We start from the raw sequence: 25,719 nt of genomic DNA on the forward strand, positions 1-25,719 counted from the left end.
TTGATTTAGATCTAGACTTTGGAGCGTGCTTACAAATCATTTGATTCAGATCGGGACTTTAGATCACGAATCATTTGATTTAGATCGGAACTTTGAAGCAGGTTCTTGAATCATTTGATTGTGTGCAGGCTTGTGAGTTATTTGATTCAGATGGGGACTTCAGATCGTGAATCATTTGATTTAGATCGGAACTCTGAAGCAGGTTTGCGAATAACTTTGCGAATTGAATGATTTGCAATTCACGCTCTGAGTCCTTGTTTGAAATGATGGTTCACAAATCATTATTCAGATTGGGAACAATGGAAAAGCAGTGCAGTGGAATGGGAAAAACAGCCCCTTTTCACAACATTTTCTCTCAATGTTAAGAAAATGTATAATAAATAATAATAAAGTTATAAGAATGTTCCATAAGCATTACATTAAGAACATTTTGTCCTAACATTTAAAAAGGCATTGGATAAAGTTGTGAGAGTGTTTCCTGTTGCTGGGTCTGCACTGGTTCCAGCAGCTCAGCATCAGTAATAAGTGTAATGAAATCAAGCAATCAGCCCAGAGGTCATATGAAACTGATCGCACACACACACACACACACACACAGAGACACACTGAACATCCTTTTGGGTTTCTTGCATACTTTGCATGTCTGGCATTCAGTAGGAAACACGGCACGGCATTTTACTGTGTGTGTGTGTGTGGTGGGCTGAATGAGTCAAGCGCTGTGGGTAATTACATGTCACGTCACTAAACACCAGTGTTTGTGTGAGCAAGGGTTTAAATATAAACTAATGCTGCTTTAAACTGTCTTTAAATGTTCCCAGTTTTGCAATGGTATTGATTCCCCTTTTGTTTTCCCACTTGAATTATTTGTGTAAAACACTCAGAATGCTCTGCAACCATAAAGCAACATGCTAAAACCCCTCAGGAGTTGGTTTGAGTGAGGATTGAGGCGGATCTAAGTGTGTTGTTGTGTCTGATGTGTGTGTCTGCAGTTGATGTTAGTTCGCTGCAAGCTCTATGTCGTCCTTCATCACACAAACAGCAAAGCATGAGTTCACTCTAAACACAGACAAACACAGAGACAGACAGGAGCACAGCAAGCTGTCATCACACTGCACAGCTCAGGTGTTTCTCATAGATTCATTGAGATTCAGTGGAGATTACAGCTTAGTCTGCTTTACTGATGTTTCTCCAGAGGAAAGGACCTCCTCTAACGTTCCTCAACATCTCAATATGGTTTCACAGGATTATTATTTTTTAGCACTGAACTCTCATGTAAACAACTATTGACTCATTTAGGTGTGTCAGTGAAGTACAGTATATTGTTTTTGGGTTGTAGAATGTAAAGCTCAGTTAATGTGTCTTTGGATTCTGAATCTGTCCTGTAACATCACAGATGAGATGAGCTTAGGATGAGACTCTAGATTTCAGCGGAGTATTATTAAGGCTTGTGCACACCAATAACAGTAATTATAATGATAACGATATTGTTGTGTTTATTATAAGCGTGCAGTTTTAATCTTTCTAATTCCAAGAGAATAGCTGCGTTTAGATCAGTTGATTCCGATCGGGACTTCAGATCACAAATCATTTGATCTAGATCGGAACTTCGGTGTGTGTTCGTGAATCATTTGATTTAGATCAGCACTTCTGAGCGGGCTCACGAATCATATGATTCAGATCGGGACATCAGATCTCGAATCGTTTCTTTTAGAACAGCACTTCGGGTTGGGTTTGTGAATCATTTGATTCAGATTGGGACTTCAGATCATGAATATTTTGATTTAGATTGAAACTTTGGTGTGGGTTCGCAAATCATTTAATTCAGATTTGGGACTATAGATTGTGATTCATTTGATTTAGATCGGAACTTTGGTGCGGGTTTGTTCACAAATCATTTGATTCAGATCGGGACTTTAGATCGTGAATAATTTGATTCAGATTGCGAATCATTTCATTCAGATCAGGACTTCAGATGTCGAATCATTTGATTTAGATCGGCACTTCGGACCCGGTTTGCGACTCATTTGATTCAGATCAGGATTTCCGATCTTTAGATCAGTTGATTCAGATTGGGACAATGTTGTTTTTGTTTATTATAATCGCATTGCAATTTTGTGATCTGCAGTGTTAAATGCTCAAGCTATTTAAAGCATGAAATATTCTGATTGGCTGTCAGTGTTTTTATCGTTCATCAGCAAGAAGAAATTATTCTGTAGTGATTCCAGTGATTCCAATGATATCATTCCTCTTTTATCATTATCATTACAGTATAGACGTGTGAACTTCACTATTCTCTTAGAATTAAAATGATTGTTAAATCCTTAAGTTATAATTCTTGGCTGAATGGCCCTTTACACTGATGGAGAGTGAGGAAACTAGTTTGGGTTGTTTGTGTTGAAGTCGGTGTATATTCTGTGCTGATGTTGATAGGATGAGGTAAATATACATTTAAAGCAAGTGATCTGCACAACAGAGACTCAAGCAGTTTAACTAATTTGCACATATGAAGCGAAATTTTTGCTTGTAGCATTTTAGACAAACAGTTTTCACCCTTCAATTGACACTTTTCACACTTCTGGATTATCAGAAGCAGAAGTCGTCATACTTTATGCATGCAAAATCAGCTCAAAAACAGGTGGGTGCTAGTAATCTAAACAGGAGTATCTATAATATAATCTCTAATACGATCTTATATTATCAGTGCGGCATCAGCACAGATGTATTGAACCGCTCTGTTTATTCACTGCTAATCAGCCTGAGGCTGTTAAACACACTGACAGATCTGTGTACTATAATATGACCACACACACACACTATCTGACAGCTGCTCTATTAACACACCCTGATCTTCCTACTGTACATCTCACGGCACACAATGATTGTGTCACACGAACGGATGTCGAGAAGCAGTTTAAAAAGTGTGACAACTAGCCCCAGTCTGGCCTATAGAGACTGCATTTGCATTTCAGATGCAAGTTTTTTGATTAAATGTTTAGTTTTAGATTAGTTAAAGTGTTGTATACAGTACAAAAGTCTCAAATAACACATTCAGACTGAGATCTGAATGCCTTTCAATGGCAGATTGTGGTTTTTGAGTCACCATTGCCCCCTGGAGGAAGAGCAATTCTGTTTTATAGGAATTAGTCATTAGCAGAGTTATTATAGTTAACTAAAATAAAAAACTATATAAAGAAATGTTACTTAAATTACATTGTAACTGGAATAAATGATGCATTTTATTTATCAAGCTAGGCCAAGCAAAATTTCTCATTTTCATTTAAAGGTTAGACACTGCAGGTGAATAGAGTAAAAAAAAAAAAAAACAACTAATAGCTATCGCCTAACTTACCTAGTTGATTGATTACATTGATAATTGCAAACATTTTTTGTATTACAAGTTTTCTAAAATGTAAGGTTTAAATATGCAAATGAGGCATTGTTTAATGATATATGCGCTAATTTGCATACATTTCTAGTACAAAAATCTAAATACCGGATGAAGTCAGATTCCAAATTCTTCATTTTTTTGATATATTAGAGTCAAAAGTTTTTACAGAGGCAATTTTGGGTATCTCATTTTTGTCACTCCATAATTCAGAAAACACATAAAAGAAACAGAATTTTTTACAATTTTCACAACATTCAATAAAATGTTGTATATAATCAAGCAAATTATATCTGAACAAATCCCTCAGTAAAAACCTTCAGGATATGACAAGAATAAAAATGTAAAGTTTGGTGTGTGTAAGTGCTGCTGAAGTGGAGATTTATGGCTCAGTGAGGGAGGAAAAAACTCATTTTGAGAAAACAGCCTTTAAAAATCTGTATTGTAATTGAAATCTATTGGCACAAATAGATAAAGTGCTATAAAAGAAACACTTAACAGTGTCTTTTGGATCTTTTCCTTCCACTAGTCTGAAAAAACACTTTGTTAAAATCCAAAAAGCCCCAAATCTCAAACTTAACAGGTGCATAAAAAAACAGTGTTTGTTTTGCCTTTGCCTTCCCTTAACTTAACACAATAAAATATCTAAAAAATAAAAATACAACTGAAAAGTTATGAAAATTTTATAAGCATACTTAATAAACAAAAACTAATAAAAAATAACAAAAACACTTTAACTAAAGTTATGATGAAAATGGAAACTAATTCAAAATATTAATAAAATATAATGGTATCAAAATATCAAAATATTTAAATGATAGTAAAATAACATGGGGATTATTTAGATTGATGTGTGATCATCTGAATAGTTGATCGTTATAATTGCTGACAATCAAAAAAATGTTTTGTGCTCACATGGTGGCGCTGTTTCATTTCTAATTGAGCTAATGAGCTCATTAGTTGAGTTGGTGACTCGTGCAAATGAAAGCAGTGTGAAAACAGTGTAGCTGCTTCTGTTTCACTGTGGTTTTACTGTAGTATTGATGGCAGGAGCGCAGCTGGAGTCGGTCTGCTTGAGCCGGACTGGACGAGCATCTTAATTTCATGGGCATTTTTGAGAGTAATTCAGTGCAGAGCCTGAGAAAGATGCAATCAATTTGACTTGGCATTTGGAACAGAACCAGGCGTTTAGTCAGCGTTTGGAGGTCTGGCGGGTCCGGCTGCACATGCATTATCATAATGAGATGCGATTAATCACTGCAGCCTTCATTCGTATTATCAATCGTGTTTCTAATGCCACTGACTGAGAATTGTGCCAAGGAAATGTATGTGAATTAAAATACTCCTTGACTAATAATTTCTCTAAGTCATTTCTGTGCTGTGACCCATCAGACAGATATAACTGGAGAGCAACCGATGCTGTATATGCCGTGTTGTGTTGTGTCATGTGTTTAGGTCGGCACAGGGAGTAACACAATGAATTATACAGCTCCACATCAAACATTCATTCACAGCGTCGCACAGTCTTCATATAGACACACAGCACTGAAATGTTTTTACACTGACATTGCATTAAAATATAAGACACGAATACAGCAATATACCCACTCTGAACAGGAATCTATGGAAGCCTTTTTCCGCAACTGAATAAAAAAAAAAAAAAGGTAATTGCGAATTTTTATCTCACAATTCTGGCTTTTTTCTCAGAGCTGTGAGATATAAACACAATTGCGAGTTATAGTCAGAATTGTGGGATATATACTCACAATTTTTTTTCTTGCAATTGCGACTTTGTATCTCACAGTTCTGACTTTTTTTTTCAAGTTATAAAGTTATAAAGTCCAGTTCTGAGGAGAAAAAAAAGACTGATGTTCACAGAATTGCAAAATTTATATCTTACAATTCTGACTTAATTCTCAATTGCAAGTTTATAACACACAATTCTGACTTAATTTCTCAGAATTGTAAGTTTATATCATGCAATTCTGACTTAACTTGCAATTGCGAGTTTATATCACAATTCTGACTTCATTTCTCAGAATTGTGAGTTTATATCATGCAATTTTGACTTTATAACTCACAATTGCGAGTTTATTTCACGCAATTGCAACTTTATTTTTCAGAGTTTATATCTCACAATTTGAGAAAAAGTCAGAATTGTGAGATAACAAGTCGCAATAACCTTTTTTTTTTTTTTTTATTCAGTGGTGGAAACGGGCTTCCATAGGAATCACACATGCATAACAGTAATTGTTGAATTTTTTTTCAGTTAACTTTTAATTTGCAATAATAATATAACAAAATGTTAAAAACTAGTAGCTACATGTGAATGCATTTGAATGAAGATACAGTTTTTTTGTTTGTTTTTAAACATCGGTTGTAGCCACTTTGATTAAATACAATTCAGGTCAAACGTTTATATTCCCCTTTCAGAATCACCAAAATGCTAATTATTTTACCAAAATAAGAGGGATCATACACAATGCATGGTATTGTTTTAGTACTGACCTGAATAAGATATTTCACATACAAGATGTTTACATATAGTCCACAAGAGAAAAGAAGCTGATTTCATAAAAATGACCCTGTTCATTCCTAATAGTGTGTTGTTACCTGAATGATCCACAGCTGTTTTTTTTTTTTGTTTAGTGATAGTTGTTCATGAGTTTCTTGTTTGTCCTGAACAGTTAAACTGTTCGCTGTTCTTCAGGTCTCACAAATTCTTTGGTTTTTCTGCATTTTTGTGTATTTGAACCTTTTCCAACAATGAATGTATGATCTGAGATCCATCTTTTCACACTGAGGACAACTGAGGGACTCCTATGCAACTATTACAGAAGGTTCAAACGCTCACTGATGCTCCAGAAGAAAAAAAACATGTATTAGGAGCCGAGGGTGAAAACTTTTGAAATTTGAAGATCAGAGTAAATTTCACTTATTTTGTCTTCTGGGAAACATGTAAGTATCTTCTGTAGCCTCTGAAGGGCAGTACTAAATGGAAAAGAAAAATAAGAAAAATGTACACATCTTCATTCTGTTCAAAAGTTTTCACCCCCCAGCTCTTAATGCATCGTGTTTCTTTCTGGAGCATCAGTGAGTGTTTGAGCCTTCTGTAATAGTTGCATAGGAGTCCCTCAGTTGTCCTCAGTGTGAAAAGATGGATTTCAAAATCATACAGTTATTGTTGGAAAGGGTTCAAATACACAAAAATGCTGGAAAACAAAAGAATTTGTGGGACTTGAAGAACAGCGGGCAGTTTAACTGCTAAGGACAAACAAAGGACAACTATCACAAAACAAAAAAACACAGCTGTGGATCATTCAGGTAACAACATAGTATTAAGTGTATGTAAACTTTTGAACGGGGTCATTTTTATAAATTTAACTTTTTTTTTTTCTCTCTTGTGGACTATGTGTAAACATATTTTATGTGAAATATCTTATTCAGGTCAGTACTAAATAAAAAATACCATGCATTTTGTATGATCCCTCTTATTTTGGTAAAATATTTTACATTTTGCAGATTCTGAAAGGGGGATATAGACGTTTGACCAACTGCAATGTTACAAGTACATAAACACATTCATGAAATCTTGTAGTAAATGCAGCACTTCTGAAACTGACTGATGAATTCAGCTCTGATTCTGACAGGTACCGTAACAGACTTCAGGTTGTGTTGTTCAGCTGAACAAAATACAACAGGTCTGTGATCATTCATAATGATATTATATATGACTGATGGTGTGTGTTGATTATATCAGACCTCTGGAGCTGCTTTATTGCATTAGATCTGAGTCTGTCTGAGCACAGGTACACTTTAGTATCCGTAAAGACACATATATTTTAGACATCCTGACATGCAAACTCTATTTTGTACTAATGTTATCATCAAAGGAATGAATTCCACCCAAAGTTAAAGTTTTTTCATTTTCCATGCAGAAAACACTCTGTTGCGTCCGGAGGACATCTGGATGCTGGATGCAGATGATTCCATTACCCAGGAGGCTTTGCGTCGTCCCAGCAGACCGGATCACCTAGACTTTCTGAGAATCACGCCGCCGGAGGACGACATCATCGGAGACACTCCGTACAATCCCAAACTCGGAATAACGGTGAGTCAAGCAGCGCTGTGATGAAATGAACATATCATAGACTTATTTTTGAGGTCTGTTCAGTTAGCAGCCCGTTAAAAAACAAAAATAATAATTATATGGTCCTCTTGATCTCACAATTCTGACTTTTTTCTGAATTCTGACTTTATAGCTCACAGTTCTGATTTTATATCTCACAATTCATACTTCCCTAGTAAAAAAAGTAACAGATTTAAAAAGCATTTATTTTATACAAAGTATATTTCAAGTCTATTAACATATTTACTGAATATCGCTTGAGTGACTGATATAAAAATTGTAATTAAACTTGATTTAGAGTATTACTTGTGCACAATGCACGTTTCTTAATATTAAGCCTAAAATATGTTTTAATGTTACTGTTGATGAGGATAACAATATTGGTGTAAATAAAGTATACTTACAATGTTTCCACTTTAGCAGTATCAAATATATTTGAGTATATCTTTCGTTGGACTTCAGCACTACTTCTGCACAAATAAAGTGCATTAAGTACAAAATTAGTTGTTCCAATTTAGCAGACTTTAAATATACCAGTTTAGCATACTAAAAGTACAATTGCAGTGCATTTTTATTAAGTACATAATATGTAAATGTATTTGTAGTATACTTAGCATGAAATAAATGTATTTTAAATACACTTTAGTGTATTTATTTTTCACTAGGGTTATATCTCACAATTCTTTTTTTGCTTTCTGCCAGAAAATAAAAAATAAAATAAAAATCGATTTTGTATCTCACAATTCTAACTTTTGTTTTCACAATTGTGAGTTTATAATTCTGAATCTCTGAATTGTAAGAAACATAGTCAGAATTGTGAGAAGAAAAGTCACAATTACCTTTATTTACCTTTTTTTTAATCCTGTGGTGGAAACAAATTTCAATACATACGTGACTTAAAATTGAGAACATTTAAGAATTATTGTTCTTGTAGAACATCAGTTATTCTTAATTTAGTTTTGTCAAGTTTTGCTGCTCTTCTGTGGACATTCTGAGAAATTTTATCCCCGTAGTTACAACAAAACACAATCACATACTGAATAACTTGATGTGCCTTACATATATAACATATACAGGTTCATTCTGGGTTTATAAACACTTAGTTCCTCTAGATTTGTGGACTAAAGCTTAAACAAACACACACACACACACACACACAGTCTTTGTGTAAGAAGTCTTTCAGGTCCAGAGGGCACGTCAGCAAATCCAGATTTCTCAACTCAGCGAGAGGCTGGAGACTCATTTGTTTTTAGAGGTCACGTCTGACTGATTCAGCAGCAGAACATGTTAATAACTCTAATAACTGCACTGAGAAACTGTGTTTCCTCCATACGTCTGATTAATTGGCCCCATATAGACTAAAATATATTCCAAGGAAGTGTTGCTCTCTGAATGTTCAAAACATTTCATTTTTAAAAATGTTTTAGAAACATCGTTTCTTGGTTTTATGAACGCATGTTATTTTGTGTAACATTATTGGAATGTTACTTATTAGAATGTTACTTTTGAATGTTCTCAGAAGATTTTCGAACATCCAACCAAACTGTTTCAGGGAAAACATTCCATAACAAACACACTATTAACATTACCGGCAGACCGTTTTTTGATAACTTTGAAAGAACCTTCTTGGAACGTTTCTTGTTAACTGGGGTCATGCCAGACACTCTTTATCGTGTGTTTGTCTGTATGTTTCACATCAGTAAAGTTGAGTGAAATGCCAGCATACCGACACACCCGCGACGCGCCTGAATCTGACCACAGTGGAAAACGCACTGATCTCAGATCAGATTAGACGGGCGTGACACACACCACACTGAGCAGCAAATGTCAGATGAAATGACTTAAAGTTCGAGGCTTTGTCTCGAATCAATTAGCAGACATGTAGTTTGGGCGCTTATGTTATCTGGTCCTACTGGTTAAACTAACTGCTTTTACACCAGCTCCGGAACCTTTGTTGTAGTTCGTCATTGTTGTTCACAGTAACATCAACAATAGACATGAACTTTCCCTGACAGGTTACTGTTATTTATAGAGGCGACTCAGACTCTGCTCACTACACTGACAAAATATACTTTTGATTTGATTTAATAGTTAGAAGAAAGGTATATTTTTTCCAAACACAAAAACCATTCCTACAAAAAAAAAAACAAATAGCAAAAAAAAAAAAAAAAAAAATAAAATAAAAATAAAGATCATACAAAAACATAATTATTATTATTATTATTATTATTATTATTATTATTTTGGCTTTTTACAACTTCATTTCACCAAATAAAACAGAATAAAGACCATACAAAAATTATTATTATTATTATTATTTTATATTTTGGCTTTTTACAACTTCATTTCACCAAATAAAACAGAATAAAGACCATGCAAAAATTATTATTAATTAATTAATTTTGCTTGTACAACTTCATTTCACCAAATAAAATGGAATAAAGACCATACAAAAATATTATTGTTATTATTATTATTTATTTATTTATTTTTGGCTTTTTTATGGCTTTTTTTTTTTTTTTTTTTTTTGGCTTTTTGGCTTTTTACAACTTCATTTCACCAAATAAAACAGAATAAAGACCATACAAAACTTATTATTATTATTATTATTATTATTATTATTATTATTTTATTTATTTTGGCTTTTTACAACTTCATTTCACCAAATAAAACAGAATAAAGACCATACAAAAATTATTATTATTATTATTATCATTATTATTATTATTATTATTTATTTTGGCTTTTTACAACTTCATTTCACCAAATAAAACAGAATAAAGACCATGCAAAAATTATTATTAATTAATTAATTTTGCTTTTACAACTTCATTTCACCAAATAAAATGGAATAAAGACCATACAAAACATTGTTATTATTATTATTATTATTTTGGCTTTTTACAACTTAATTTCACCAGAATAGGCAGGTTACTTATAATAGCCAAGTTAAGTTTTATTTAATATAGCACATTTTATACAAAATGGTATTTTGAAGTGCTTTACAAAAAAAAAATAATAATAACAAAATAATCACAACAGATGCATAAGTGGATAAATAAAAATAGCATGTATAAAAATAAAAATACCACTAAAAGCAAAGAATAAAAATGATTTAAAATGATTACTTTCTGAATTATAAAAGTACTTTTATTTGTCAGTGTTTAATTTTGTTGTACTGTAAATAAAGACATCTTATTGTGATATATATTTCTTAATATTTTCTGTTACATTCTAACAAAAAAGTGTTTTGCACATTACCTGTGTTGTCAACTGAAAATATTGTTTAAAATTGTTTCTTTTGATTTTTCTATTGGGAGCTGTTGGCTTATAGACAAACAGAAACCATGATTTTCTATTAGGCCAATATAAAAATGCACTCTAAATAAGTAACACGTTTTCTCAGTGTGGATGTAGTTTGATAGTTCTGGATGAGGAGCTTTAGTTTACATTGTGTTTCTTGTTCTTAAGTCTCAAGAAACATTCAGCAGTAATCGCTCTCGGTGTTCAAAAGTGCTGGTTCTCTTACATAAGAAAAGCTCAGAAGAGGCCCGGAGTGCTTATAATCCAGCCACACTAATGTAGGCCACTACACATTCACATATTAACTCTAATGATGAGAGCTGGATGTGTGTATATGGCTGTATATTCTGGTTTGGGAGATGGACTATTGAACTGTGGGTTTCAGCTGAACTTTGGCACATGCTGTTGTAGTTTCATTAAGACACTCTTTTCTTCGGGATGAAATTCCTTTCATCCTGAAACATGTGGCAAACAGTCCGTGAACTTGAGCGGGATCTCGGCCAGATCACCGTGACGACCGGAACGTTTGGGTTCTGGAGCGGAATGTGCTCAGACAAACACAACTAACACGCAGACATGATGTTTTGGGTTTCATGTCTGTCACAAAGAGGATGTTTAAAACACATTTATTAGACTTAAATCTCAGAATTCTGAGAAAAAAGTCACAATTGCGAGAATAAAGTCACAATCGCAAGACACAAACTCAAAAAAAATGTGTTTATGTCGCAATTCTGAATTTATTTCTCAATTCTGAGTTTATATCATGCAGTTCTGAGAAAAAAAGTCAGAATTGCAAGATCTTAACTCACAATTGTGAGAAAAAAGTTATTGTTTTATTAATATTTACTTGTGTTTAGTAAGCATGAGAACTTTTTATTTACTTTAGTCAGGCTAGTATTTAGTGGTATCTATGTATCTATCTATCTATCATAGTTTTGCTTAAACCCACCCTGAGTGATTTGTAGCAGAAAATTGCATCAGCATTTGTGATCAATCATTTTACATTTTCATATTATAAAAATCTTATGTAAATATGTAAAATATATCATGGTTGTATTTTTATTATTATGTTTTTTTTTTTATTATTATTTTAAATATTTTTTAATGTTTTGGAAATATTATATGAACATGTAGACATGATATAAAATAATACATTTTTATTATTTTTAAGTATCATGTTAATTTGATATGATATGCAAATACTTTAAGTATAGATTTTTGGATCTTAAACATGTAGTTTTGTATTGTATTTTATATGCATTTTTTTGCATATTGTTTAATTCTATGCATATTCTATTGCTTTTTAATATATGAATATTATATACATATTTATTTAAAAATGTTTTAATGTTATATAAATTATACAATTTTTATACTTATATTCTTTATATTTCTATTTTATTATTATGTATATATTATGATGATCTTTTTATTATTTTAAATTATTTATAATATTTTGTTATAGAAATATTACATAAACATGCATACTTATAATGATATAAAATAATTATTTTTATTATTATTAAGTATCATGCAAATGTTATATAATTATGCAAATACTTATATTCTTTATATATTTTTATGAAAAAATATTTGTATTAATGTTAATATATAAATAGAATATAAATACTTATAAATTGATTATAGTGATTTTATGTGTAAATAAAAAAGCATCTCGTAGTGCATTTTTGTTGTGTCTTGTGCAGTTTTATGATCTCACTGAATTTCTAATATGAAATAATTTTCAAGTTTTTCAGTCTTGGGACCAAAAATAATTTTTGACCTGACCATGTTTTGCTTAAGTGTTTTTTCTTTAATTGCTAATGTGACCTTTTTACACCACCGACTAATCAAAATTATCAACAGTAATTGATCAACAAAGCATTGGTAGTAATGTAAATATTGTCATACTAACAGTTGTCTGATTTTTTGGTTGATTGTAATCCATTACTTAACTTTCTATCAAAGTTGTCTGACATTTTCAAGCTAAATTTGTTCTGACAGTTTAACTCTGAGTTCTTATCATAATATATTACCATTTTCTAAACTATAGTGAATAAATGGTGATAAAGGTGTCTGAATACATTTTAATTTTTTTTACACATTTTCTAACTAACCAGTCTCACACAACTGGAAGTTGTACAGGAAGTGTGTGCAGACCTTCTACTCGGTCACTGATTCTCGCCGCACACTTGATTCTTTATTCAGGCACTACAGGTCAGTGCTATAGCAACAGAGAGGCGTGGCCAATGACCTCAGTAGAGCTGATTATAGCCACTGTTGTAATACTGTGGCTCCGCCCACTTCACCTGACACTGCAGGAGATTACAGAGAGACAGAGAGAGACTGAATCTCTGCCTCGCATTTCCAGCTCCTGCGCTGGAGTAACCAGACACTCGCAGGTGAATTTCTGCCAGGTTCACAGCTGAACGCAGACAGAGGGAGTGGTTAGAGGGAAAGGTAATCAAACCTGCGTGACTCCTTCCTCTCCAAAGACAGCGCTGAACTTTCTTCAGGAGAAACACAAGCTTTCACAGACTCCGCCGGAGCAGGAAGTGCCATGTTGCCACATTCCAGAAAAAATCTTTAAGGGAAATATCTGGAGCTCGTATCTGTTACGTCTGCAAGTTTCACTGAGACACTGAGACTCGCTCTGTTTTCTTTCTCTTACACTGGATTCACTAGAACTGCTTGTTAAACTTCTGGCACAAAGTGTTTCCAAATGCTTTAGCGACTCGCAGCTCTTTCACCGTTAGGACTGGAGCGAGGGAGAGGCAAACCCGGGGATTTTCACGCACAGAAACCTTTTGTTTTCTCCAAGGCTGTGAAACTAGAGCGCAAGCAGGTTGAAGTAAAACCGCACTAACTATGCAGCTATTGGATTTCACCTCATAGGATTCAATGCAAACAGCAATATGGATTCAGACCGCACTAGGATCTCCGATCGGACGCCGGCTGTGTTAACGTCATTCCGAACGTTGCCTGATGAAGATGCTAACGGTCAGAATGGTGTAATAGATTCTTTGACACCAAAATCTGGAGACGGTTTGGAGGAAAACGTGGACCTGGAGCGTCATCATTCACCCGTTCGGGATGCAGAGCGCTCTTCATGGACGCCCTCGGATCCGTATCTGGTGCAGGTGACCAGGGTGGAGACGTACATCGACGACGAGGAGGACACGACAGGCGTTCAGGAAAGGTCAGGATGACGAGGTCACCTCAGAGGAACCAATACACTGCAAAAAATGACTTTTTCCTTGTTTTCCAGTACAAATATCTAAATATACTTAAATCGAGATACATTTACTTGAAGTAAATTCCAGTCAGCTTTATTTCTGTACAGTAAAAGAAGTTACAAAGGAGTTTCACAAAAACAGCAAAATCTAAATTTATGAAAACTCAGCTATGGAGTTCAGATGTAAGACAATAGTGTTATTATTTAGTCAATAACAGTTAATCAATCAGCTATAGGCAGTTCTACAAAGATATTACTTGCATAAGAGTGTGTTTACATGACAATGATGTACTAAAAACAAAGCGTTGTATGTTTAAACATGTAATTTCGTTTTTTAGTCTACATGAAGACAATAACAGTCAAAACTGTGCGTGTTTTCAACACTCTGCATTTTCAGGCCTCCAAAATGCATGTGTTGTGAAAATGAATGACTAAAATGCATACAAAGATGATTCTTTTTTTTAGCTGAATTTGCTGTTTTGTGAACCACCTATGATGTTGATTCTTGTTTTCTAAAATAAGTATCAATATTAAGTGAGTTTTTGCTTAAAACAAGAAAAAATCTCTTAAGAAACATGAACTCTTGTGCTGTGCTGAAAATACTTATTTGGTGTTCTCAATTAGAAATGGCATTTTAAAAGGTGCTTGTAAATCTCTGGTTAGGCTGTATTATCAGCAAATTCGGTTTGTTTTCTATTAGCTAGCACAGGTTTTGTGCTTCTTTTTTAAAGCTGGTTCATCATAGCGTTCACTGATATGTTCCAAAAGGTTCCAAAAAGAAATACAAAACCTCTGCCTACAAAAAAATAAACTGAACCCAAGATTTGGTGATAATATAGCATTAAAAAAAACTAACAATAATAATAAAAATAATAATAATAAGCAATTTCTGACAGGTGTAATTAAAAAAAAAAAGTTTTAGTCCAGTACTTTAACATTAACAGGCATTTTCAGGAAAGAAAGAAAAGAAATTCCACACAATAATTAGGGTTCTTTCAAAGGGCAAACAACATTACTTGCAGATTTATTTATTAGATTAATATTTATAGGCTATTTAGGATTATCTAGCCAGTAGTCGGCTGACACTATGCAAACACATAATATGCACAAGTATGATGTCACTGTGTTCACAAATTAGTATTTTGTAGTCCACATGAAGACAATAACAGTCAAAATTGTGTACGTTTTCAATACTTTGCATTTTCAGGCCCCTAAAATGCATCTGTCATGAAAACGAATAACTAAAGCAAATAAGAAGTTTATTGTTTCAGTTAAAAATGTTGTCATGTAAACGCCTACATGATGTTACTTATTTTAGAAAACATGAATTATCAAAACTAAGTGAGTTTTTGCTTAAAACAAGAAAAAGAAAGAAACTTAACTTTTGTGCTGAAAATACTTATTTGGTGTTCCTGGTTAAAAATGACCAATCATTTTTCTTTTTTAAGCAAAAATCTTTTCTCAAAATAAATAAAAAATAAAATGTTTTTTTGTAATATAAAATGTTCCTTATTCACATGGATCTGCAAAAACGACTAAAAACTGTATTATTCATGCCAGGCCAGTAGTTAAAGAAACTGAACCCAAGATTTGGTAATAATATAGCATTAAAACAACAACAGCAAAACTAATAATAATGATAATAAGCAATTTTTTTTACAGGTGTAATAAAAAAAAAAGTTTTAGTCCAGTATTTTAAAATTAACTATCATTTAAGAAAATTCCACACAATAATTTGGGTTCATTAAAAGGGCAAACAAGATTACTTGTAGAGTTATAGATTAATGTTTATAGGCTATTTCGGGTTATCACACCCCTCTGACCAATCATTTTTCTTGTTTTAAGCAAAAACTCTAAATAAATGTAAACAAAAAAAAGTATTTTGTAATATAAAACATTCCTTGTTCACATGACTCCGCCAAAACAACAACAAAAAAAATATTATTCATGCCAGGCCAGTGGTTGGCTGACACTGTGCAAACACGTAATACTCACATGTATGACATCAACCTTTTTGCAAATAGAGAATTTTTTTTTGTCTACTTGAAGATGATAACAGTCAAAACTGTGCATGTTTTCAATACTTTGCATTTTCAGGCCCCCAAAATGCATTTGTTGTGAAAATGAATGACTAAAACGCATACAAAGATTATAATTTTTAGTTAAAAATGGTGTTTTGTAAACACCCCCTATGATGCTAATTCTTGTTTTCTAAAAATAAATACCAAAATTATGTGAGTTTTTACTCAAAACAAGAAAAAAAACTTAAATACTTAACTTCTAGATTTATAGATTAATATTTATAGACTATTTAGGATTATCACACCCCTCTGACAAATTATTTTCTTGTTTTAAGCAGAAACTCACTTTATTTTGATGCTTTTTACCTTTTGTATTCTTGTTTTCCAAAAAAAAGTATAAGTGAGTGAGTTTTTGCTTAAAACAAGAACAAATCTCTTAAGAAACATAAACTTAACTCTTGTGCTGTGCTGAAAATACTTATTTGGTGTTCCTGGTTAAAAGTTTTCAAGCAGCTTTGCGTGTAAATCTCTCGTTATGCTTTACTTTCAGCAAATCTTGGATTCAGTTTGTTTTCTTTTACTTAGCACAGGCTTTGTGCTTCTTTTTGGAAGTGGTTGATGTTGATTGTAGGGTTCATTAATATGAGCTCATGCACATCAGTTTTTGTCTACGAGTTCCAAAAAGAAACACAAAACCTGTGCTTATTGAAAGAAAATAAATTGAATCCAAGATTATAATATAGCACAACCATAAATAAATAAATACTAAAAATAAGAAGCATTTTTTTGGGGGGGATATTTTTTGCAGATAATTATTGACAGGTGTAAGAAAAAATTTTTTTTTGGTTAGTTGTTTTACCCTGTGTGAGCAAAGTCAGTCATTTTTAGTCCAGTACTTTAACATTAACTAGCATTTTTAGGAAAAAGAAAATTCCATATAAATAAATAAAATAAATGTAAATAAATTAAATTAATAAATAAAAAGAATACATTTTTTGTTAGATTTTTTTTGCAGATCCAGTACTTTAACATTAACTAGCATTTTAGGAAAAAAGAAAATTCCACACAATAAATAGGGTTATTTTAATGGCAAACGATTACTTATAGATTTCTAGATTAATATTTCTAGATTATAATATAGCATAACCAAAAACAGAAGAAAAAAAATTAAATAAATAAATACTACTAATAAGCAATTTTTAGATCTTTTTGCAAATAATTTTTGACAGGTATAATAAAAAAAAAAAAAAATAGTTTAGTTGTTTTACCCTGTGTGAGCAAAGTCAGTAATTTTTAGCCCAGTACCTGAACAATTACCTGACATTTTCAGGAAAACGGGTTAATCCAAAAGTGAAAACAAGATTACTTATAGATTTATAGATTAATATTTATAGACTATTTAGGATTATCAAACCCTTCTGACCAATCATTTTTCTTGTTTTAAGCAAAAGCTCACTTTATTTTGATGCTCTTTACTCTAAATAAATAAATAAAATGTCTTGTAATAAATCTTAATTTAAGAATGTTTAGATATTTGTACTGGAAAACAAGACAAAAATAATTTTTGCAGTGTCCATTTGAGTAATTATGAGTTTAAAAACTCCGCTTTAAATCTTGTTGTTGTTGACAGGGAACATGAAGGATCTCAGGAGAAACTCAAGCCGTTCACCTTTAAAGCCGAGAGTCTCGTGGAGCGATCGCTTAAAGACACTTCGGTTCTGAGCCGGGCGGGTTCGTATGGTAAACTCAACCGCTCGCTGGATTTCTCATCTCGGTTTTTGGATGATTCCAGGAAGGAAGTTCCATCTTGGAGCGCTCATAGAGTAGATTCAGCGTCAGAATTACTCAACAGAAGTTTCACAGGCGAGTCGGACGTCAGCAGCTGGAGACGAGTCGTTCCTCTGCACAAACCTTCACCTGCTTCAGAATCAGAAATAGCAGATGAGGACGTCACTTCGTTTTCAGGTGATTCTCACCAAGAAGGGAATTCAGAAGCAGATCCGACATCTCCAGCGGCTTCCGACAAAAGAGATATTGAGAGTCCAGCTTCTGTTTTACCCACCTCAGATCCTCAGCCAGAGACAAAAGATCTTTCAGAGACGCTCTCGGGATCTGAAAGCTTGCCAGACGCTCCTCCAAAAGACTCCAAACAAAACAACAGCCCGGCTAAAAGCAGCGGCGACAAATACCAGATGCCCGCTCTGTTCAGCGGCTTACGGGTGTTGAAGAAAGGAGCGCTGGGAGACGAGAGGGAGACGCTTTCAGAAATCAAACAGCGAGACGCCGACCGAGCGCTGCTGAGCCTCAAACAACATGTCAACAAAGCCAAATTCGAACAACCCACCAGCGTCGGAGTTACCAAAAAGAAAAGCGAACCCAGAAGTTTGTCTGAAATCACCGGTTTGTTACAGAAAGTGTCGAACGTTGAAGTCAAACAGAATGAGGACAAATCGGATCCGAGCGATGAAGTGACCGCTGGAAAAACAAACGATGATGGTAAAACAGACAGTGGTAGTAAAGCGTCAACGGATACGTCGTTTGACGCTTTAAAATCTAAATTATTCGGCTCTAAACCTGTTAAGAAGGATCCTGTGGATTCAGCGCTGGATCTGGATGCTGTCAAAAGGAAGAAGAAGAGCGATAAAGAGCTGCTGAGATCCATCTTTGAGAGACAGAATAAAGCTCCGGTCACTGAGGCCAAGAGTCCGACAGAGGAGAAAGAGAAAGTATGTATTACAGACGATTTACAACACCGCCGTCAACGTGACCGTTCCTCATTCATTCTTCATGCTGTTGTTTACATACTTATTCACTGAAATAAATTAAACGAGTCTGAATCATTTTTAGTATCATAGTTATTTATCTTAGGTTATTTATTTATACACTGTAAAATAAACAATGTCGATTAAAGTCCCTTTGTAATACACTGATAACCACCAAAAAGTCACATGATTAACCAAAGCTCATCACAAGCAGCTTTTACATACGAACAATGATCTAAAATAATGCAATAAATGTTAATTTAACAACATTAGATGTAACATACAACCCTAATGTACACAACTGACAAGACAAAACTAAGAAGAAAACATCAAATGTAAAATGTAACGGAATTCTGGGAATGTTAATTTATGGTTATTTACTGTAAATTATACATTATTTTTCACTCCCAAAAAATGGTGTACTACCATAAAATTGCATGTAATGTCCACTGTTTTTCACTGTATATAGTAGGGGAACTTACCGTTAACTAATTAATAGTTTTTTACTGTCTTTACTGCATATTTGCCGCATCTTTTACTGCATCTTTTACCGTTTTTTTTGTTTTTTTTTAGATTTTTCTGTTTTTATCTGACTTTAAGGATCTGTTGCTACACATTTTATGTACAATGAAAATTTAGAAGTGTTAATTTTGTTCCTATAAAATAGAAATATTTATGTATGCTTGTTTGTTTGTTTGTTTGTTTTCCAAAAAAGGGTCCAAACAAACTTACAAAAATAGTAAACTAATAAATACACTAATAAAAATAGATTTAGATTTATAAAAATATATTTATAAAAAAAATAAATATTAACAAATATTAATAATAATAGATTTAGCTTTAGTACATTTAGAAATGTACTAAATCTATTATTTATTTATTTATTTATTTTTCTGTTTTTATCTGATTTCAAGGGTCCATTGCTACACATCAGTGGATTTATGCAAGAAAATTTACTGGCAATAAATATTTTTTCAATGCAAAGAAAAATGTTAATTTTGTTCCTATAAAAATATAAATATTTGTGTATGTTTATTTGTTTTACAAACAAGGGTCCAAACACACTTGCAAAAGTAGTAAACTAATAAATACACTAATAAAATAGATTTACATTCATTAAAATGTATTTATAATAAATATGTATATATTACCAAATATTCTGTTTTTTTTATTTATTACTGTTTATCATCTAATTATTTTTTTATCAAGAATCCCATAGAGGTCATAGTATGTATTACAGTTACAAATTATTTATGACACCTCAATCAACGTAGTCATTCATTAATGGATAAAAAACATAAACTCTTTAATTCATGCTGTTGTTAACATAATTAGTGAAATAAATTCAAAGATTGTAAAACTTTTCTACTATCAAATTTTCTACTTTTCTACTATTTCTACTTTTTTTCTTTTTTAGGTTTTTGTCAGATTGTTTTAGGGTCCAAGCCAACATTTCTGCTCCACATCAGTGAATTAAATTAAGAACATTAAACACAATAAAATGTTTGCAGGTTATTAATTTGTATTTCTCTAACTGTATATTTTGTACCTTTGAAAATATAATTATTTAGATGTTTAATTGACAAAAGGCTCCAGTTGTTTACATTAGTAAACAATAGTTTAACATAAATTAACATTAACAAATACATTTATATATATCAAAAATTGATTCTGTTTATATTAATGCACTATGAAATAAAACAGGCAACCAGTGAACAGTTTATTAACTAAAAGTGTTTTATATTTATTGAAATTTTTTAATTAAAAAATTTTTTTTTTTTATTAATGATCAATTTTAATAAATCATTTTATTTTTGTATTTATTAAACAGTATTTTATTGACTAACATTAACAGTTACAAAGTTTAACAAATGCTTAAAAATATATTGCTCATAAGGTCATATAAGTGAAAATATTAACAAATGAGTCTATTAATTATCTTTTTTTTTTGCATTTTTGGTGCTTGTGACTCTCTGAGCATCACGTACTGTATGTCAATCTGTGAATTTCTTGGTCAACTGGCAAGTAAAGTGTTATTTTGTTTTATTTTATTTGCATTTGGTATTTTGTGAGTGTTAATTATCGGATCCTGCGTGCTGCATTTTGGTCTACTTTTAATCTACTAGTTTTTAGGTTTAGTTATGAATTATTAAACATGAATGCTGAATGGAGTGTCTGTATACACACAGCGCAGTGGTTTTCCTTAGTCTTGTCTGAGTCGTTGATTCATTAATTTCTGTGTCTCTCCTCAGTCTGAGGTGACGTCTCCGTCCGATGGTGAGGACCGAACCCCTGGGCGTCTGCAGGCCGTGTGGCCTCCACCCAAAGAAGATGGAGAGGAAAAAGTGGGCCTGCGTTACACTGAAGCCGGTGAGCGGGTTTGTCTTCACTCATCTCAACCACACCCTCTTTCCAAATCTAATCTGTCCCATGCGGGCTTTAAAAGCTCATCGCGGTGTGTCATGCGACGATGCTGGTCGAATGTTGTTTAAGCATCATCCCGTTTTGACGACAAGTGCAGCCACTAAAGGACTGAACGCAGGAGCTTGATTCATCAAATTACACAAAACCTGTTAAAGCAGAACGCCACTTCCCGAACAACAATTCACAAATAATGTACTCACCCCCTTGTCATCCAAGATGTTCATGTTTTTCTGTCTTCAGTCGTAAATAAATTATGGTTTTTGAGAAAAAGCATTTCAGGATTTTTCTCCATATAATGGACTCGATTGGTGGCCTGATCTTGAGCTTCCAAAATGTAGTTTAAATGCAGCTTCAAAGGCTCTAAACGATCCCAGCCGAGGAAGAAGGGTCTTATCTAGTGAAACGATCGGTCATTTTTTTCCGAAAATAAACATTTGTATACTTTTTAAGCACAAAAGCTGGTGTAGCACAGGCTCTGGGATGCACGTTCACATGCTATTGAATCACATCGAAAGGTCACGCAGAACTACAGACCCAGTGTTTACAAAGCGAACACACAAAGACTAAGAAAGTGCAAGTAAGTCAAACACTGTGTACAAACAAAAAAGGTTTTTCTCCACACTCTACCTTTTTGAGCCGGAGTACACAGACCATGAACTTAAACGTGATTTGTAGTAGTGATGGGAAGTTCGGATCATTTTACCGACTCTGACCTTTGAGTCTCGTTCAGCAAAATGAACTAATCTTTTTTTGAGTCATTTCGTTCATTTTAGCAAAATATAATTAAAATGTTACGTGTTTTTTCCGTAACACATCTACTGCTTACACAAACACTGATCACACTACAAACAAGACAAAACTATAATGCTACAAGAAACAGAAAAGATTCATTCATTGTTCACCTGGGTCTTTAGTCTATGATTAGCTCACCTCACCTCTTATCTGACAAGTTTTCGGGTTCGAGTCGTTCGTTCATCACGTGACGCCCCATAAGATGAACGAACCACTCGAAAAACAGGTGAACTAATTCCAGTACAGAACCTAATAGGATGTTGCGTATGTGCGACTGAACGAATCACTCCCTGAGACGACTCGTTCTTCCCGAGTCACATTAAAGATTCATTCAAAATGAACGAATCGTTCAAGAACACGCATCCCAGAGCCTGTGCTACACCAGCTTTTGTGCTTAAAAAGTATACAAATTTTTGTTTTTCGAAAAAAAAAATGAGCGATCGTTTCACTAGATAAGACCCTTCTTCCTCGGCTGGGATCATTAGAGCCTTTGAAGCTGCATTTAAACATTATTACATTTTGGAAGTTCAAAATCGGGGCACCAATGAAGTCCATTATATGGAGAAAAATGTTGAAATGTTTTCCTCAAAAACCATAATTTCTTATGGACTGAAGACAGAAAGACATGAACATCTTGGATGACAAGGGGGTGAGTAAATTATTTGTAAATTGTTGTTCTAGAAGTGGACTTCTCCTTTAATTACTTCTGACTTGTAACATTAAACCAGCCGCTCTGGTTCATCCAGCTCTGAGCTGCATGGAGAAAAATTCAAGCTACTGATGGGTGTGAGCGTCCGCACATCTAAATACGCGCGCGCGTGTGTGTGTGTGTGCGCATTGTTTCATCATAGAAAACACAAATGCACTCTCTTATGTCATATTACATGCACTGACTCAACTTGATTTTATGAGCTTATGTGAATAGTCAGAGTTTGTGGAAGAAGTGTTGAGTTTTATTGAGCTTGATGAATAAGATTAAAACATTTTTCTTTTCTTTTGCATTTATTAAACAGTTTTTCTAATGCAGTATGAGCTATTTCTGGGTTCCGGGATTATAGATAACTAAAACTATTAAAAAATAATATTTCAGCTAATTTCCAAGACAGCATTTCTCATTTTCAAAACTAAACCTTAAACAAAAATTAATAGAAATTATATAGATATATGTAAATAAATAAATAATTACTAAAACTCTAACAAAAGTTAAAATGAAAACAGAAAATATAAAAATAAAAAACAATTCAAATCATTCATAAAATTATAACACTATTTTAGTGTTATAATTTTATGAATGATTTGTTAGTGTTATAACTACTGTTCTTAAAAAATGCCCCTTTTAGACTTGCACTTTATTTATTTACTAACTACTTGTTTTCTAAAAAAACTAAATATATGCCATTGCAGTTTTTTTATTCATATTTTGAATTTGATTTTATTTTTATGTTTTTTGTTTTCATTTTTAGTCACAGTTTTAGTAATTTTGTTGTTTGTTTGTCATTTTTTATTTTTTATTAAAATATATATATATATATATAGCCTGAGATCTCAACATGAACTCAGAAGTTTCTCATCAGTTCCTAAATGATCTTTGATCTGACCTGATGAACTGAACTTTAATCTCCACATTCATTTCACAGCTCTATAATCTTACTTCATTGCAGGTGAAACACCTGTACTGTTGTGGTTTGTGTGTTTCTCTGTGTAATTGAACTCTTGCTGTTGTTTTGTGTGTTTCAGAGCATCAGGCCGCCCTCCTTCAGCTGAAGAGAGAGTGTAAAGAGGAGCTGGAGAAACAGCATGTAAGTGTTGCTCCATCTGAACCATATCAAATGCTCATTAGAGCTGCAGTACTGACAGAAAACACTAGAGGTCAGGAGAGACGGTCTGATTGAGCCATGTGCATTGCAGTGTGTTCGTCTTCAGAATCTGTCCATAACAGAATGTGAGGGATTTTTTTTTCTAATTTTCAGATTTTTTGTTCTAATGAGCTATTTCTGGGTTCCAGGATTATAGATAGCTAACCCCTAAATGTATATATAAAATTCTAACAGTATTTCAATAATACTAAAATAACACTTCAGAGTGCAGTAGATACACTGCTGTTCAAAAGTTTGGGATCAGTAAGATTTGTAATTTTTTTTTAATAATGATAGCTCTATTTATTTGATTAAAAATACAGAAAAAACTGTGATATTGTGAAATGTTAATACAATTTAAAATAGTGGTTTTCTGTTTTAATATACTTTAAAATTTAATTTATTCCTGTGATGCGCAGCTGAATTTTCAGCATCGTTACTCCAGTCTTCAGTGTCACATGATCCTTCAGAAATCATTCTAATATACTGATTTATTATCAATGTTGGAAATGGTTGTGCTGCTTAATATTTTTTGGGACCTTTGATACTTTTTTCTTTGATGAATAAAAAGTTAAAAAGATCAGTTTTTATTCAAAATGGAAATATTTTCTAACAACAAGTACAAAAATAAATATTTGCTATCGCTTTTTATCCATTTAACACATCCTTGCTGAATAAAAGTATTAATTTCTTAAAAAAAGAGAGAGAAATTTAGTTTTTGAATAGCAAAATTTCTATTTTTGAATAAATGCTGTTCTTTTTAACTTATTTATCAAAGAATCTGGGGAAAAAAGTATCACAGGTCCTAAAAAATATTAAGCAGCAAAACTGTTTCCAACACTGAAAATAAATCAGCATATTAGAATGATTTCTGAAGGATCATGTGATGCTGAAAATTCAGATTTGCATCACAGAAATAAATTATATTTTAAAGTATATTAAAATAGAAAACTGTTATTTTAAATTGCAATAATATTTCACAAAATTACAGATATTTTCTGTATTTTTGATCGAATAGATACAGCCTTGATGAACATAATAAAGCTTTAAAAACATTTAAAATCTTACTGATCCTAAAATTTTGAACAGCAGTTTTATTTTGAACTGAGCGTATATTTACAGCGCTCAGTTTTTCTCCCGCCGTCAGTTTAGCACTAAATGTAGATTTACTTCAAAGCTTGAGGATCCCAGATATGAGGACGTCAGATCCCAGCAGTGCTTTTGCTGTCTGGACAATATGAAGTTTAATCATTTTTGAAAGCCCATAACACTTCTGACGACTGCTGTGGAAAATCAGTGACGTCGACGAGCGACTGCTTTACGAGCCCGGCGTCACACGTGCTTTACGATCCACGCCGAGAGCCAAACTCGAGATGAGATGCTGATGCTCTCAGGTTCAGCACTTTTATCATACCCACCTAACAAATGCCTTCATTTCATAATATATGAGAATAGGCTCTGTATTTCTGTGTAAACATATATATTGATTTTACATGTTTATATGTATGTTTTCTAAAAAAATGCATCAAAATGAAGTGAGTTTATAATTAAAACAAGAACAAATATTTACCCATTGTATCAGAAAACTTAATTAAACTTAATTGAAAGTTAAAATGTTTATTTTTCTGACCCCTGTCATTCAGTCATTCTGCGTCTGAAATAAATATGTCTTTATTTAAAAATGTTTGACATTTATGTTTGAAAGCAGGACAAAAATACAAAGGAAAAATCATGTCGTCATTTTAGTATCACTGATATACTATTATAGTTTTTATTAAAATTTTTAATTTCTTTTCATTTATTTTTAGCATT

The 25,719-nt window shown here is 32.9% G+C and overlaps 1 protein-coding gene across 4 annotated transcripts in view; it reads left to right on the top strand.

The window, feature by feature from the left end:
* Positions 1-25,719, top strand: part of LOC127179878 (formin-1) — an 87,458-nt gene that overhangs the window by 9,499 nt on the left and 52,240 nt on the right. For 3 of the 4 annotated variants that reach the window (XM_051133665.1, XM_051133664.1, XM_051133666.1), the window contains exons 4-6: positions 7,324-7,496; positions 21,088-21,205; positions 23,789-23,850. In XM_051133665.1, coding sequence (XP_050989622.1) covers positions 7,324-7,496; positions 21,088-21,205; positions 23,789-23,850 — 353 coding nt within the window. Of the gene's footprint in view, positions 1-7,323; positions 7,497-13,110; positions 14,017-17,703; positions 18,800-21,087; positions 21,206-23,788; positions 23,851-25,719 lie in introns of those variants that run through there. The other variant, XM_051133667.1, reaches the window with a different exon arrangement.

Source organism: Labeo rohita, chromosome 17 (assembly GCF_022985175.1).
Source record: "Labeo rohita strain BAU-BD-2019 chromosome 17, IGBB_LRoh.1.0, whole genome shotgun sequence".
NCBI classification, from domain to species: domain Eukaryota; kingdom Metazoa; phylum Chordata; class Actinopteri; order Cypriniformes; family Cyprinidae; genus Labeo; species Labeo rohita.